Source organism: Amblyomma maculatum, chromosome 9 (assembly GCF_055883805.1).
Source record: "Amblyomma maculatum isolate TAMU_Amacu chromosome 9, ASM5588380v1, whole genome shotgun sequence".
NCBI lineage: Eukaryota > Metazoa > Arthropoda > Arachnida > Ixodida > Ixodidae > Amblyomma > Amblyomma maculatum.
Genome location: NC_139352.1, coordinates 29,527,254 through 29,544,945, shown reverse-complemented (window position 1 = coordinate 29,544,945; position 17,692 = coordinate 29,527,254). Strand labels below are relative to the sequence as shown.

The 17,692-nt window shown below is 44.2% G+C and overlaps 1 protein-coding gene across 1 annotated transcript in view; it reads right to left on the bottom strand.

Annotated features, from left to right (window-relative positions):
- Positions 1-2,178: 2,178 nt before the first annotated feature.
- The window catches only part of LOC146178717 (neprilysin-1-like), a 39,227-nt gene continuing 23,713 nt past the window's right edge, over positions 2,179-17,692 (bottom strand). Inside the window, exons 7-9 of the mRNA XM_084580017.1 lie at positions 8,273-8,582; positions 5,201-5,530; positions 2,179-2,542 (exon numbers count right to left, since the gene is read on the bottom strand). Coding sequence (XP_084436143.1) covers positions 2,213-2,542; positions 5,201-5,530; positions 8,273-8,582 — 970 coding nt within the window. The 3' untranslated portion in view covers positions 2,179-2,212. The remainder of the gene's footprint in view (positions 2,543-5,200; positions 5,531-8,272; positions 8,583-17,692) is intronic.

Genomic DNA, 17,692 nt, shown 5'->3' with positions numbered 1-17,692 from the left:
TCTGCCCACGAAAATAAAAAAAACGCTGTTTTTTAAAATTAATAGTAAATCGCTGGCTTTGTTCAAAGGAGTTATATGTACCTTTTATAGCGACATGGCCGGTGCCTATTATTATTAGGTGTGGAGGGTTCTGGGGTGGCTGATCCTGGCCCTGATGGGGCTGGGACAAGCGGCGGTGACCTACCTGTCACCATCATTGCACTCTCCTACCTGGGACGTCATTACCCTTGCCACTGCTTCGGTGGTGGACGAGGGCTGTTGTAGCGGCGCGCGTCTTTCATTTCCCTCTTCTTTTTCTTTCTTCTCTATTTTCTCTTCTGTCCGCACTAGGCAACGGAGGTGGCTCAGCTACAGAACAGAGCCAGTAGCAGGCCCGCGCATTTTCTTTTCCTTCTTCCCACTGCAACAACAACAACAACACTCGGTCAGAAAAAACAAACGCGCTCCGAAAGGCGCCGCGCGGTGGTCGGGGCAACACAAGCCGAACGCATGCGCTGTGGCTGGCCTTGCTAGCCTCTGGGCAGCGAAAACAAGAAAAGTGAGGTCCTAATGTGTCATCTCGCATACAAGTCAAAGTAGAAAAAATAGATAAGAACGCAGCTATCTTTGCTGGCTTCAGTGTCTTGATATGAACGCTTTCGGACAGGTGAAAAAAATATTGATATTCTTTTCTGTGACATGGCCAAAGTGAATGACCACGGCGCTTCGTCTCATTCGACCACGCTGCGTGCTGTTCAAGGGGGGCGCCGTTCGTTGGCCTGATGTCTCACGCCGGGCCAAAGTTCCCGGGTCCTGGCTCGGAAGGCTGCTGCTGCGGAGTGACGATGAGAAAAGATGGGCTTCGAGATGGAGCAGATGAGTGATCGGGGTTCGGGGGCCTAGATTTCACCGCAGTAGAACCACGAGGAGCCGAGACGAAGGAGAAGGAGTAGGAGCAGCCAGGAAGTAGAGGCGAAGAAATGCTTTATACAAGGCTTGACATGATGAAATATGTACAAGTTGAAGGACGAAAAAGGGGCTCTCGACAGAGACAATTTCCGCTGTTCCAATATGGTCGGTTATGCCCACTTCTCTAGCTGGGAAACAAGGCTCAAACTGTACGGTCCAATGAGCGGAGCACAAGCAAGGACTTGTGATGCCGTCCACTGCCGAGGGTGGTGCTTAGCCTCCTCGGCCATCTTTCGGTGGGGAGGGCTAGCTACTCCGATGTCTATGCCGATCTTGTGCTGGTGGTGTAGAGACTGCACCAAGGCAAAACATCCCGGGAAGTTGGCCGTTTGCGGAGGTCATTTCCAAGGCGTTACTTCTCAGAAGCTCAACGGCCTGCCTCGAGAGGTCGGCGAGCAGGGTCAGTGCTGATCGGCAATGCGCCTCCGAACCTTTCAACAAAAGGTCAGTTTCCCGTTGTCGCAGCCATGGGCGCAAAGGGAGGTTAAGGTCTGAAAGGGCAGCTCGTCTCCGTCCCACAAGGGGGAGGTGTGTGGGGGCTTGGGTGCCGCAGCAGTAGACATAGGGTCACTTCACAATTAAATAACTCCAAAATTAGGTGACAGTGATGATTAGAATACTAATCCTACGATGAGTAGCACAAGTATGAATAGGTTTGTTTTCTTCGAGGTAGTTTTTCATACCATGTATGGACCAAATAAAGGTACAATACGCTCTTAATGGCAGTGTGCTATTAAATGGCTTCACGTTATTTTAAAACGTAAAATAATGGTGACTGCAGAATGTAAGAAAACGAATATTTAGGTTCGTTTTCAAATATATGATGATCAGCACGAATTCATCCTATATGTTCTAAACAAAAACAATAAAGCGAAGTGATATGTTTCGCGCGGCCATGCAATGATTAGGAAACAAAGAATACAGTCTGCCAGTTGCCTTAAAGAAGTTGTTTGAATCTTTGCTTTCGAAAACGATGAATACATATCACGCATTTCACTATCGTCTTGAGCAGAAACCATTTTAAAATTTCACGTTGAGATGAATATCTAAACAACGAGAAAAATTATACTTGTACGTTTATAGCACACTTTTGTTATTTATCGAATATAAAACATATGACGCAACAAATAAACCGCGTTGTAAACTAACAAAGACCAGATAATTTTTTCCACCATGAGTGTCATCTGAAACTCGCATTAGTGGACTCCACGGGTTCATCAATAGCGGTTCCCTCTCTAGGGAGCGGCCACAAACCGCAGTGTTATCAGAGGCACGTCTGTTCAGAAACCATGGCACTGCCGTTGGGGCAGTTATAGGCTTTCCCAAACTCTTGAAGTTGGCGAAGTGGCAGGTTACATCGCACGTTGACCGGCAATGAATGCGTCACTTGGCGGGGGAGGACGATGCCACACAGATGGAAGCAGTAGGCGGCGAAGAATAGCCGCTCCTGGTCGTACACGTGTCCTGAAGCGCCTATGCCCAAGAGAGAGGGCTCATTGGCCAAGCCACCGCCCGGGGAAGAAGCGGTGTTGTTCTGGACACGCTTTCGAAATGCGGCGTGAGCCATTCGGAGGCCGACGGTATGCGCCAAAACCTGCATAGTAATAGGTAAATAAAATCCGCGAACATATCAAATTATGTGCTCAAACTTTGGTTTCATGTTACCTGTTGAAAGCCCCAAAGCGACTCAGGCTAAAAGACGCCGTTTTGGAGGACTCCGGAAATTTCGACCACTTGGGATTCTTTAACGCGCTCTGATATTGCACAGTACACGGGCGCCTAGCTTTCCGCCTACACAGAAAAGCGGCCGCCGAGGCCAGGGCTCGATCCGGCGTCCTTGGGCACAGTAGGCTAGCGCCGTAACCAATGCGCCACCTCGATCTGTTATCTGTTGAGACTTTCATACCATTTATGATCAAGGATTGTAAAAGGGCAGATAGGGGAATTTCACTGTCTCATTTTTCCCGTCAGCCAGAACACGTTTAAGCGGCGCAAAATTAGTTGCATCTCGGGATTGTTACTTCACCAGTCTTTACTAATATTAATTCAAAACTGGGATGAGTCCATTTAAACACCCTCGAAACCACTGCTGATTAAAGGTGGTTTAACACAATCAAATATGAAGTATCAACCAAAATAAGTAGTCAGACCTCTTTCCGGTCGCATTTCATAACGAGCGTACATTGTCGTGCCTGGGGTACCAGGGACGTGACGTGAACGACTTTCATCTTTCTTTGAAAGATGAAAGAAAGCGGCATCTGTATTGACTGGATTTACAAGTTGTCAAAGCAAATATGAAAAACGAGCTCTACTATCGGATGTATAACAATGTACTACCTTCATTCGTTTTTACTGGCATTGGATATCTCGGCTTGGGCTGTTCATGTTCTTGTGCAACGAGGTTCATTATTACCCTGCCCCAAGCATTTACGTGTACACTAATTTCATAATAATGCTTTCAGGAGCTTAGTGCATTCACGGAAAAATGATTATGTATGCGCCGTAGAGGAAGGAGCATCGTTTAAGCCACAGGCCTTCAATTTTCCTACTACATTACGAACACATCCGTCAAAACCAGAAACTAAACTGGGGTACGGCTTACGCGTTAAATATTCCAAAACTATGCGCAGAAGTTGTTTAGGTGTCTCTGTGTTATATATAGTACGTCGATGGATGTCACTATCTAGCGGAGAATAGATAAAAGATTCACCAAGCAGGTTTTATTCCTCCAGGCGATTTCTCTACGAGTCAATCCGGTGACGCAATAGCACATTACTCAGCCTTCTAAACACGTGCGAGTACCGCACTGTCCCCGTCTCTTTAATCTTTCTGCCGGTGTGGAGCTTGACATCAGTTACATTCCCTTGCCGTAACGACTGGCTTTATTACTTAAATAAGACAGGTCGTGCTTTTCAGTCACTTTATAATGTTTCTAGTTGCTACTGTTTATACTAAATACTATTGTTTAGAAACTACAATTCACGCATCTTCGGTGTGAATTTCAGCTATCATCGCCGAGCTTTTAATATTGCAGTTTCACATCAAATTATACACCTGGCCCTAGGAGAACGGAAAGAGGATCACTTACGACAACTATCTTCAAAACAAAATTGTGCGCCCTAGATTATTGACAAAATCTGGCATAGAACTGGTAAGAAATAGATTTGCACCTCATAATAAGTGACGGCGGTTGACAGCCGACCTCGTTACCAAATATTGCACTAAGCCACTGTCAATTGACGTGAAATTCAAAAACAAAATCTGTTTGTTTTCGGGACGAATAACCAGCATTTTTGCTACCATTTGTAAAATACCGGCGAACGTGTAATAACATTTATACTGTTTTACTGCAGATCTGAACACGCCGTCCGAAGCTGCATGCTCGTGTGTTGAGAAGAATCACTGTCTGCTCCACTTGATGCAGTGTTCAGCCTAATAGCATTACATGTTCATTTTAATTCGATGAAGATCTTGAAATGTCGGTCAAAGCTTTGTTTTACATTGCGACATTGTTAATTAAAAAAAAAATAATGTTTTTGGAAAAGTCTACTGCGTCTGTCGTCGAAATGCTGTCCGTAGTGAGAGCTGTTGTGGTAGGCCATACCACCCTGATTGCGCTCAGCCGAACGTGAAGCTTTTCCTGATAACCGCGCCCTTTGCAAACCCTGGTGCTGCTCCACGTTGTTGTTGCGCATTGCACGGAAGCATCGGTGGGCATAGTGCGAAAACACGCCTGAAAACCTTGTCGACCCGGTGCCCGTTCAATAGCGGCGAGTCGTCATCATGCCGCGGCTGATATAAAAAAAGCTATCAGCGCGCTCGCTGATTGCCCCTCTCCGCCGTCGTCACGTGCTGTCTCTGTATAGGTCAATGTTAGTGTCAATGGCTTTCTAGGCTAAGCGAGCTCACTGACACCGCAGACCGACGTATTTGCGAACGTTCTAAGAGGGTAGTGCCACTCAATCGCAAAAATGCAACGCGTCGTAGACACCTCGTCCTTCGCCACTATAGTTGTGTATGGCTAGTTGCCTTCGACCGCCATGCGGATCGTGCACTGTATATAATGCTGTGTAGTGTATAAAGAAGCCTTTGTTCACCTCACTGACGCTAACTCGGTTTCATAGCTACCAGTAAGTGACCAGGCCACTTTCGATCACGAAACGGGTGAAGTGAGCTATGTGCTGAACTCCGGCACAATTTTAGCGCGAACTGGAACGTGAACGACAGTTCTGGGTAGGACAGCTTGGCTTACCTCAGATGCGTCTTCATCGGTGACATTAATTCCTTCGTAAGAGGTCTGCTTGAGGGCCGTGCAATGTAGCTGGTCCTGGTATGCCGTTTCGCTCGCCTCCGCGTACCAGGTCTGCGCGTAGCGAACGCCGAGGATATCGTAGACGCCGCTCACGGGGTCCAAGTGGCGAGCAAGAAGGGAGCCGACGATGGAGCCGAGAGCAGCGTAGTTGACCGCGTCAGAATGCGGCTGGTTCTTTTCAATGAAAAATGGCGGGAACAGTAGTGCCGGGGACACACGCAGCTGATGTCGCGTAGAGTCCAGCACTGCCGTTGGCACCATGTCCAAGAACTGCAGCGCCGGTGATTATTAATGCGGAAACATTTTTCGGCTGTTTGGTAGCGTGAGAAATGTGTGTTACCATGAAATCTGTACATGAGATAATGACGATAAAAACGACAACTAACAATAATAAGGCAAATAACAAAGGATAATTAGTCATAATGAGATGTCACATTTTGTTCGGTACTAATTAGTAGTTAGTCATCACGAGAAAAGTTAGGTATGACTTACCTCTCACCTCCATTGGAGTTAAGGTCACCATTATCGGTACACATACGACGTCATCAGAAGAGAGATATTTAGTGATAGTAATATTTATTGATACAGTACTAAACAAGAAAATAGAGCGAGCTTACGGACAACTAGGCAGGGACCTCGCAATTATTTCGCATTTCAGCATGTCACGAAACCTAATTTTACCGCTCTAAATTTTTGCTTTAAAACATTTGCGTTCAAAGTATTTGCTTGGGCCCCTGCATGCGGGCTTCGCTCAGTGACTAGGTACGGGCCAGAAAGACGGAATACTTGAATGAACAAGAAGACCGCTAACTGGAAAAGGCATAATATCAGCAGCATCACCTATTTAGTGCCAGATGTACTTAATGTCTGACAGTCCTAAGTGTGTTTGCTCCTTACTGTTAGTATACTTTAAACAGTACATAAATTTTAAACCTGCCAATTGCTTGGAAGAAGTAGCACTCACAGGGACATGAATCTGTGTATACAACGGCTTGTATAAAAGAGCGTAAATACTTTTTGTGAGACGCATCATCTGTTCGTCCGCAATATAGTGCTTCGAAATTCAGGTTAGATAAGTGTTATTGTTTTCTTGAGAAATCTTTATAACATTTTTAGTGATGTTAGCCCCCTTTTTTTGTGTCCATTCTCTTTCTTGTAGTACAGTCTTTGTACCTTATATGAATAGGTGCCTGGCAGTATTTAAAAAGAATGGTTTAAGGCCACTTCGTCACGCTTGAGGAAGGTTGCCTTAGGATAAAGACGAATTAGACTCAGTGGTGCAGAGGAGATGTTTTGCTCCACAAAAGCGAAGAACGTGTCTGAGAGCGCAGCATGGACAGAGACGCCGAGTGCTGACGGGACTTTGAGGATATTATTTTTGTGCTTCCTAGCCACATTTCTTCTTTGCTGACTAGAATTCGTCATTTCAAACACAGCTCATAGCAGCCCTTTTAGATAAATGTCTCTGGAAGCTACTTTCCCCGCAAAGTCGTCATCGCCATGAGCCTGTTTACCTCCATCGCTTCAACCATACCTCATATTTCGTATGACTTAAGTCGATTATATTATATATTTAGGACTCTAATATTTTCGCTGTCTAGTTCTCTGCCCATAATTTTTTTTTCTTTTTAGTTCCCTTTGTTCTCTCAATGCGGTAATAAAGCGTTTTGTATACAGCGAGCTTGTCTTGTTTCCATGTCAAAATTTATTTTCCTTGATCTTCTCGTCTTTCCTATCTACGATTGACACTATCATATGCAGTACTTATAACAATGAGGGCAAGTAGGGGCATTTTATTTGTTTTAATGAATAAATATAGAATATGGCCCTCGTAATGCTGTTCCATTCGCCTTGCAGTATGAAGACTGGGACAATGCCATTATCTTCTTTTCACAACTTTATGATTTTCCTTCGAATGTCTTGTGTCGTTCTTTTCGATCCTTTTGTAAGGCCAACTCCGTCAGCCCTGGTTTTTATTGTTTTCCTTTATTTATTTCTCCGATTTTGTTAAACTCGTTTTTCTCAGTATTTTCCGGTTCACTCGGCTAGCAGCTACCCCACAGCGACCTATTACGGCACTTGTGCTTTTCAAGATTGTGTTAGCTATCCCTACTCCACGCCCCTTGCCCTGCCAACACCCCGTGGCTAGTGACCCTCTTCTATTCCGCTTTCCTCACCCACCACCGATTCGTTCCTGTCAATGGGGCTTCATACCTTGAGCTAAAGCCCAACCTAAACCTCCATTAGTGATGAACGCTTTGCCCCGATAAAGACAAGTCCTCTTGTCTAAAACACTAGCTACTTAAGTTCTCGGGTACAGCCTCGATATTGTTTCTTTTACTTGGGTTAAAACGCCGATATTGAGGGTCCTCTGCAATTAGTTACTCGTAAATAATGTCGCAACTGGCTTCTCGGGTGCGCTGCGCATGTGGGTAGAAACATGTGATGTTTGGGGTCTCAACAAAGCAGTTGCAACTTTTGGGAATCGACCGATATAGGCGAAATATACTCAAGAGAAGGTGAAGTGTCGCACTACTTAAAACAGGCCCAGCAGACGGCGATCTCTGCCGCATAAGGAACTATGGACGCACCTTTGCTCACGCATGCTTTATCCTCTCCTTTGTCTTCCAGCTCTACAGCGCCGGGCAGTCGATGCTCGCGCAATACATTTAACAAGTGGCCGACTGTGCACTGATATAAAAATGTTTGCGTGATTTGCCCTTAAGAATTTTTGCCTGTCTGCTATAATGCTTGTCTTAATATATCATTTTCCAGCTTCTGTATTTGAGACTTTTTCAAACTATTCCATGATTTCGTTTAACATTTTTTTGCTTATTGCAGTACTCTATTAAACACAATTGGAGAATATTAGTGTGCCGAACCCGAGTGCCCGATTTATCGACTTTGGTGTCGTTGTGAGAAGGCAAGGTTATCATTCCGAATGCTTGTCCTAAGAAGAGATACATTTTTTCCCTAATGGTGCGTCCCTGTACTGTCCCCGAATATACTGACCGGCTCGGGCTCCGGTGGTGTTTGTGACGTGGATACACCTTGCATTAGCTCAGCGTTGCGCGCACGCACTTCACGGGCTCGATGTTCCAAGAGCCAGGTGGCGAACGACACCGAGTCGCTAAACGCCTCCATGTGCCGATAGCGCCGGGTTACATCAGCACTTTTGGTTAGCGTAGGCGGAGGGCCCAGGACGATGCGCAGTCGCCGCAATCGCTCGTCGGCCCGCTGCAGTGTCTCGGGATCCATCCACGAGTACTGAGCCAGAGCAGAGTCTAGAATAGCGCGAACAGCCGCGTCTGAAGCCGTGTACCTGCGTAAGGCCCCCCATGATGGCCAGAAGAAAAACACTAAATGCATTAGAGTGAAGCAAGGGTTAACGCACATGTATGATAATATAAAATGTTAATCCAGTATCTTCTGCTACACTGCAGTTGTTTCCACAATAGAGAAGAAGCCACAAGAAGGACTGATTGAATGTAGCGTTATTCTTAAGCCTATTTGCGCGAAGAGAGTCGATAGAGGTCTTTATCTCTTTTGGTCATGTTTATTGGGTTTGCGTTGTTAGAAAACGATTCGAAATTGAGTGCGTTACCAGCTTTCCTTTATTCTCGGCAGCGCTTTCTTTCCCTGCCAAGCCTATGTCTGCTTGCTCAGCAGAGGTGCCACGGGTAGCATAGTGCCTTCATCAACCGTTTTATGACCTATCACTTTTCTTTTAACTTACACCTTACCCGGATATACACGCGTAAGCAGCGCGCAAAAAAAAACCTAGGATACACAACATCAGCAAAAAAATTCTCTCGGCTCTTTGCACAAGTCTATGGTGCCCACAAAAGTGCTCGTCAGCTCGCGCCGCAGCATACGCGTGTAATTTCCACCGTATATTCTGCACCGCCATTTGATCTCGAGTCCTCAATCTCTCTGCTCTGGTATAGATCACTAATAGCAGTTAAGTCTTCTTACCACTTCACAACTAAAGTATTTCCTCACATTCGCCTTCCCGAGATGCGCGGGTACAGGCGTTGTGACAGGAAATCTTAACATGATTGAGGATGCCAGGAAAGAAAGTGTAGCTTGTTGTTCTTGTGGCTGTAAGAAGAAGGAAAAGAAAATGCACGGGCCTGCTACTGGCTCTATAGCTGAACCACCTCCGCTGCCTCTTGCGGACAGAAGAGAGAAAGTAAAGAAGAAAGAAAAAGAAGAGGGAGAGAAAGACGCGCGCCGTAGCAGCCGTCGTCCACCACATAAGCGGTGGCGTGTGCAATGACAGCCTACAACAAATAAAAATTTGGTGGCAGGCTAGCCCCCGCTGCAAGCGCCGTTGACCTACCAGGCCCAGCCCCGTAGGCCAGGATCAGCCACCCTTCACCACCTCCCCACTCTCATATAGCTTGGCCAGTAAAGTTTGTAAATGCTATAAAAGTATGCCTGAGTTGCACATCATTTACGCACGCCATCATCGTCGCTACGGCACTTGGCCTCAATATCCCGCTTCGATTTATCTTTCAGCGGCTGCCAGGCTGCAGTTTGAGGCTTTTTTCGAGCTCTTAGAGCGTATGGCCAAACGACGAATTGTGAAAAAGTGTTTAACATAAGCGCTTTTCGTTGTTTTCGCTGCTAAATGCTTTCCTTTAGACTTGTAATTCACTTGTCTCCAACACGTCTACTCGAACAGGGCCGAACGTGGCGTGTAACGGAATGTCTGGAGTCCGCTTGTTTAGCTCGCGATATAATTCATATGGGGAGCACCACCAACAAAGAATCATGCGCGATCTTGTTTGTGTCGTCGCTTCGATTGGCTAAGCTGTTTGGTGAGGTCACAACCACGTACGTGGCTTTGCGCTGTAGCTCATACTAAGGTATTGCGGCTACAACGCGCTCATTTCCCCTATGGGTCATTCAAGTTTGCCAGCCAACAGAAAGTGGTGGAGCATACGACTGACCAATAATCGAGTTGCCATGATCTCCACGTAATGCTCTCACACTAAAGAAAACCATCGGAGCGGATTCCAACTGGTAGGGTTCCAACCCACAACATCGGCTGCTTTAGCTCGTTATCCTCATCGTCATCCACCAGACTGTACCCACTGCAGAGAGAACGCCTCTACCACACTCCTCCACTTAAAACCGGTCCTATGCTAGCTGCATCCAATTGATCCCTGCGAACTCCTTAACCTCATCCGCCCACCTAACGTTTTTCTTAACCTTGCTGCGGTTTCCTTCCCTTGAAATTCAAAATGTTACCCTAGGCGACCATCGGTTGTCCTCTCTACACACTACATGCCTTGCACATGCCACTTTCTTCTTGATTCCCACTATAATGACATTAACTGGAGTTATTTCTCTGACCCATTCTGAGCGCTTATCTCTCCACGTTACACCTACCATTTTTCGTTACATAGCTCCTGCGTTGTCCTCAACTTAATTTAGCCATTTGAGTTAGCCTCCACCTTTCAGCCCCATAGGTAAGTACAGGTAAGATGCAACTTGGTTTGGTTTGGTTTGTTGGGTTTAACGTCCCAAAGCGACTCAGGCTATGAGAGACGCCGTAGTGGAGGACTCCGGAAATTTCGACTACCTGGGGTTCTTTAACGTGCACTGACATCGCACAGCACACGGGCGCATTGCTTTTCGCCTCCATCGAAAAGCGGCCGCCGAGGCCGGGATTCGATCCCGCATCCTTGGGAACAGTAGTCGAGCGCCCTAACCACTGCGCCACCCCGGCGGGGTTAAGATGCAACTGTTGAATACGTTCATCTTGAGCGATACCGGTAAGCTGCAAGTCATAATCTGCGAATACTTGCCAAATGCGCTCAATTTTAATTTTATTCTCCTAGTTATTTCCCTTTCACGGTCGAGATCTACGGTGACTACCTGCCCTACGTAGACATATTCGCCTACTACTTCCAGTGCTTCCCTACCTATTGTGAACTGCTGTTACTTCCCGAGGCTGTTGAACATTAGCTTGGTATTCTGCATTTTTATTTTCTAGCCTACCTTTCCGCTTTTCCTATCTAGGTCATCAATCTTTCTTTGCAGTGTCTCTCCTGAGTTACTTAGCAAAGCAATTTCATCAGCAAATCAAAGAATACTGCGGCATTCTCCATCGACTCTTATCCTTAGCTATTCCCTTTATAAGTCTCCAAATACTTCCTCTAAGCATGCTGTGAATACTACTGGAGAGATCGTGTCTTCTTGCCGAACACCTTTTTTTATAAGAATTTTGTTTCTTTATGCAGAACTATGGTTGTTCTGCAGCACTTATAGATATCTTCCAGTGCTTTCTCGTACGGCTAGTCTTCGCCCTTACCTAGCAATGCCTGTCTGACAGCAGATGTTTCTACAGAGTTAAATGCTTTTCGTAATCAATGAATACTATTTATAAGGGATATTTATATTCTGAGCATTTTTCTACCACCCGGTTGATGGTGTAGATATTATCGATACTAGATTACCATGTCCAAAAGCCTGCTTGATCTTTTATTTGATTGAATTCTAGGATTGCCATTATTCTGTTAACGATTACCGTAGTTAACACCTTATGCATAAAGGTACTAAGCTGATTGGCCTGTAACTTTTCAAGTCCCTAGCATCTCCTTTCTTATGAATTAGCATATTATTAGCTTTATTCCATGACTCCGGTGCCGCTCAAGACACCAAGCATTGCTTATGCAAGGTAGCCATTTCTTCTAGCACGACACCCTTCCCCTCTGTTTTTCAATAAATTTGTAGTTACCTGATCTTCCCCAGTTGCTTTCCCCTTTTCATAATTTCTAAAGCTTCCTTCACGTTATCCTTTGTGTCCGGCAGAACGTCCGACTGCTTTTCACTACTGCCTATTTTATTATTGTCCTGACTACTTCGGCAATAAAATAGAGATCAGTATATAACTCCTCAGCTACTTTGACTATCCCGTTCGTATTCGTAATGACATTGCCCGCCTTGTTCCCTAGCGCTTACATCTGTTTTTCGCCTCTTCTCAATGTTGTCTTCAACGCTTTAAGGCTGCCCCGTTTTTTAAAGCATGCGACATTTCCCCATAATATACTTCCTTATGTCTGCAAATTTATGCTTGTTGATTAACTTTGATATCTCTGCCAGTTCCTTCCTGTGTGTAGGTCGTTATAACTAGGCTTAAATGAGATTAAACGTCCGTCATTTGTCGCAGCGGTTTTCAGATTGAGCCACAAGTATGGATAAATCTGTAGCCTCACCAATGAAGCGTCCTGTTTATTGCATGGGAGCTGATTGCGGATGCCATAGTTAAACCTGCGCCGTTATAAACGGCTGCTCCAAGATGGCGTCACAGTTACAACTGAAACTTCCTCACATCAGACCAGGAAGCCAGATTTTGCGAGGAGGCTGCTTCAGCAAAGAACAATATTAAAAATAAATTGTTAATTAGGGCGATAATGGGAGTCGGACCGATCTACTGCGAGACGAATACCGTGATTCATTGGTTCAGGAGTGCTACCAGGAGAGGTACAGTGATGCTGTCATTACGAGTGTTTTATTTAGGAGTTATCACCTGCATATATCTTTTGCCATCTAGAGAAAATATCGTCGTGAATCAATAAGAAAGGAATATGCTGATCAAAGAACGCATGATTGAGAAGAAGTTTAAGCAGGTTCAGCGAAAGAAAGCCAGGAATGGTGATGACGAGTTATATTAACACTATCCCGCTTCCACTGTTCAGAAGGAGATGAGGCTCCGCCATGTTTCCTTTTTAATCTGCATATGAGGTAAGCGCTGTGAAGTCAAATAGTTCCTTTTAATTGCTGCTATTTATTAGCCTTGGCCTTTAGGATAACAACGGACAATATTCTTACTTTTGTTACTACCCTAAAAATGTGCAACTGAACATGCACGCTAATGTGGTCTCGCACTTAGGCACAAGTATACATTTATATTCCGTCAACACACCTCACGCTTCTAAAATAAACCGCACCAGCTTGCACGGAACAATGTGTCACTGCTCTGAGGTATTCGAATAGGTTCCGGCCAAATTGAGAGCTGCCCAGAGTGCAGGTACATCAAGTGAAGTCAGCTGGAATCACCTTACTGCTTCTGATCTGCTGAGATCTTAATTTCGCATGTATCACTAACATGCATCATGCCACTATACCGCATGGAAGTATGTGAAATATTGTAATTGTTGCAAACAAAAACTCAATACAGTGCTCCCAACTGTCATCGTTCCATGTGCGCTGCCCTATTTTTGAACTGTGCCATCGAACGTGCTTCGCACACCGTTGTTAATTGCCTTAAGCGCTTTCTCTACATCAGGCAGGTATCGAACACTGTGGCTGAGTTAGCAGTGCATTTTCTAGACATGTAGCAAGTCTCCGCCCACTCTTTCTTTTTCTCTCTCACACACACACACTCAAACAAACACACACACAGACATAGTTTGACAACTGTGTTTAACGTTTCAAACCTACGAAGGCTACATGGGACACTGAAATTGAGGGCTCCAGACATTTCGACCATCTGAACTCGCACTGATTTCGCACAACATGAGGACCGTTCCGTTTCCTCTTTATGGAAATGTAGCTGCTGAGGCAACGATTGAAATCCACGCCCTCGGAGTCAGCACTGGAGCGGCCTAACCACTGTGCCACTAAGGCGGGGCGATAGTGCAGCGAAAAGAGAAATCTTGTGCTGAAGTTTAGCATGTCAACAAGTACGAGATCCTCGCCGATGTTACCAGCGCTGTAATTAGTCGCCGGTTGGGTTTATGGCTTTTCTGCCTTTGTTTCTTGGGCATACCAAATGTCAATACGCTGCGCTCACAAAACATGCAGAGAAAAAAGCGGCTTAAAAAGCCTGGCTGAGCCTCGTCGAATGCCATACGTATCCAGCCCCGTGATATCTATTGGTAATATGTCCACAATATATGAACCAACTAACGAAAAAACTACGTAATGCACGTAAAGAGTACTTGTCACGTTTTTTGGACGACAAAAATGTGCCGAGTGAGTTGCTCTGAAACAAATTAAACACGCTACTGCGTCGCGATAACCAACGTAGCTGCATTTCTAAACTAACGATTAATGGCAAAGTTTTGCACGAGGCGGAACTGGCTGATGCTTTCAATAATTTCTTTACAAGCATGAGTACGCCAGGCAGCTCCTCAAATGCGTATCGGTATATCAGCACGCGGAATGAAAAATCAATATTTCTACAGCCAGTGAGTGTACGGGAAGTAATTTCAACAATAAAAAATTTAAAGAACAGCAGCAGTAGGGATATCGACGAAATTCAAATAAAACCAGTACAGTATGTCGCAGATGTCATAGCACCAGTTCTAATGCATATCTTTAATAAATGTCTGACGACATCGACATTTCCGGTGAAAATGCAAAATGCAAAAGTAGTCGTGCTTTTTAAAAAGGGAAGCAGAAATGAATTGGGCAATTACCGTCCGGTGTCTATCTTACCTATATTTTCTAAGCCTCTCGAAAAAATAATACACTGCAGGCTTGTAAATTTTGCTGATCACTGCGAATTAATAACGAAACACCAGTTTGGGTTTAGGAAGAATATGTCTACAGAGTTAGCCCTGCTTCACCAGAAAGAGTATATTTTAACGCAGTTCGAAAGCAAGGAAATAGTAGTCGGTCTATTTGTAGATTTTTCCAAGGCATTCGACCTGGTGAATCATGACATTCTGCTGCAGAAGTTGGACTTTTACGGTATACGTGGGTGTGGACTACAGTTATTACAATCGTATTTATCCCATCGATGTCAAGTAGTCCAAATCAACAACTCGCAGTCACGAGTCCTGCCACTGCTTTGTGGTGTTCCACAAGGCAGCATATTGGGCCCCTTGCTATTTAACCTGTATATTAATGACATTGTTAACATTAATCAGAACGCCAAATTTATTATATACGCAGATGATACTAGCATAATTTTTTCTGGCAATAATATCGATAAACTCATCTCTGATTGTAATGATCCATAGTCCAACTGCAGCAATGGTCCTCATCCAATTGCATGAAGATTAACGAAAATAAAACAAAAGCTGTTGTCTTCCGGCCGAAAAATAAACCTGTTCCTCCTCATGCCGATATTGTTTTAAACTCCCATCCTGTTGACATTGTTGATCATTTCAAATGTCTAGGTGTGATATTCACTGCCAATCTGTCCAACTTGCTCGGATAACCGGTGTAGTCGGTCGTCTCCGATACATGCTCTCTACTAAAACAAAAGTATTGATCTATAATTCTCTTTTCTATTCGCACGTCAACTACTGCCAACTTGTCTGGGGCACAACTACATTCTCTAACACACAAAAAATATTCCGTGTGCAAAAACGGTATCTGCGCCACGTGTACAATGCTGGTTATAATGTAACCACTGCAGAATTTTTTCACAGTGCTCATGTTATTACAGCTCACAAGCTATACCGCTACCGTTTGAGTGCTCGGTATAAATATGAAGTAAAAAAAAATATTCATAGCCGGGACGCCTTGGCACATTTAGAAACAAATGAGTGTTATAATAGTAGACGTGGAGAAAAATTGAAGGTTGCTGCACCACGCTTGAATTCTGGTATGGAGCGTTTGTGTTATTCTCTGCCATCGCTTTTAAACTATTATCAATCACTGAATTTTGATTTATTTAGCTGTTCCACTGTTGAACTCAGAGACATGTTTGCTGATTGACTAAGCTGATCATCTTTTCTGGTGTTTGTTTTATCTAGCATTTCTTTTCTTCTGCATAGAACAAGTGTCTTGCTATGCTTATCGCTTGTTTACTTTTTGTGCTGACGGTGTTTGTTTTACCTGGCTCAGGAACTTTTCTTTCATTCCGCATTGATTAAGTGTTTATTTGTTTATCGCGTGTTGATTCTCTGGTGTTGCCTAGACGCTGCCTTATATATGGGGCTGCGGACTCGTCAAGCCGCCAAGTGGCAGCTTTTTTTCCGTAGCCCTCCATCTGTATAGCACCTGATGGAAATAAAGATTTATTATTATTGTTATTATTATTATTATTATTATTATTATTATTATTATTATTATTATTATTATTATTATTATTATTATTATTATTATTATTATTATTATTATTATTATTATTATTATTACTATTATTATTATTATTATTATTATTATTACTATTATTATTAATATTATTATTATAATAACAATTCTTCACTTCGCACTTTTTGTGGAATGGTTTTGGAATATAAATAAAGGTGACCGATTTCGTGCTACTGATGTCAGCACCAGTTAGTCTAGTTATATTAAATTTGCTATAAATGGTGTCTTAAAATGATACAAAGTCAATAATTATGAACATCATCAGCCGCACTTCAGCAGGGCAAATGCTTTTACCATACCCCTGAAATTAACCCAGTCTGGTGATAGCTACGTCCACTTCACCCCCGTAAAGATACAAATGTCTTCCACCCACTTAAATTTATTCCACCACCTCCTAAGCCTTGCCTTATTTCGAAATCGGATCGATTATCCTAGAATCAGTTACTACTATGCTGAGCCAAATGTTGTGTTGAAAACCAACCAAAAATCAACGCGCGCGCGCTATTATCTGTCCCTTGTAATTCTCACCTATAGAAACTTATGCAGCAAGAAAGTTGGGATCATGTCGTTGTTTGCGTTGTATATCTGCCTGCCCGAACCGGATTCTGAGCTATGTTTCCTGGAACATCGCAGCGGGGTTTTCGCCTGACGGTGTCAGTGCTTTTCTGCGTTTTCTGTAATGCGGCAACATAGAATGCTTTTGAGGAAGTGATAGGAGAGAGAAACCCATGCGCCGCGAAAAAGCCGGCGAGATAATAATACCTAGCGAACGCTAGGTCTTGTTTTGTCCTATCAAGGCGCCGCGACAAGGGGACGATGCCTCGAACCAGCCACACGCAATATTTCTCCTCCCATTTCCCTTGTCACCTGCACATCTTTTAGCACGGAAAGGACACGATGAGATGGCCAGGCACCATATTAGTTATAAATCTCTGTCTGAAATTCCCTTGATGTGCGAGCCCAATAAGCGAAGAACTGATTCGCTGCTCAGAGGGACATGAAATGGCGGCTGTGCTAATGGCGGCAATGCACAAAGCGTACTGCTCTTTGCCAGCGGCCGATAACAGCCACCATAATGAAGGTCTCGTGAATGTTTGTATGTGCGAGCTTCGGATCAGGACATAGTGCAATGAAAATTAAAAGTCGACGCGTACATAAAAACTTCATCAAAAAAGCTGTTTAAATGAGCAGAGTACGGCCGTGCGAATTGAAATAGAAGCAAGGGAATGTCCGCTGGGTACTTAACGTGACAAAAAGCGAGGCAGAGGTTTGTCGTAAGACTATATCGGTGGATGAAAAGAACTTGTGAGTGCTTGCAAAACCAACATGTCAGCACTGTCCTTATGTCTCAATCCGGACATCAGACTCCGT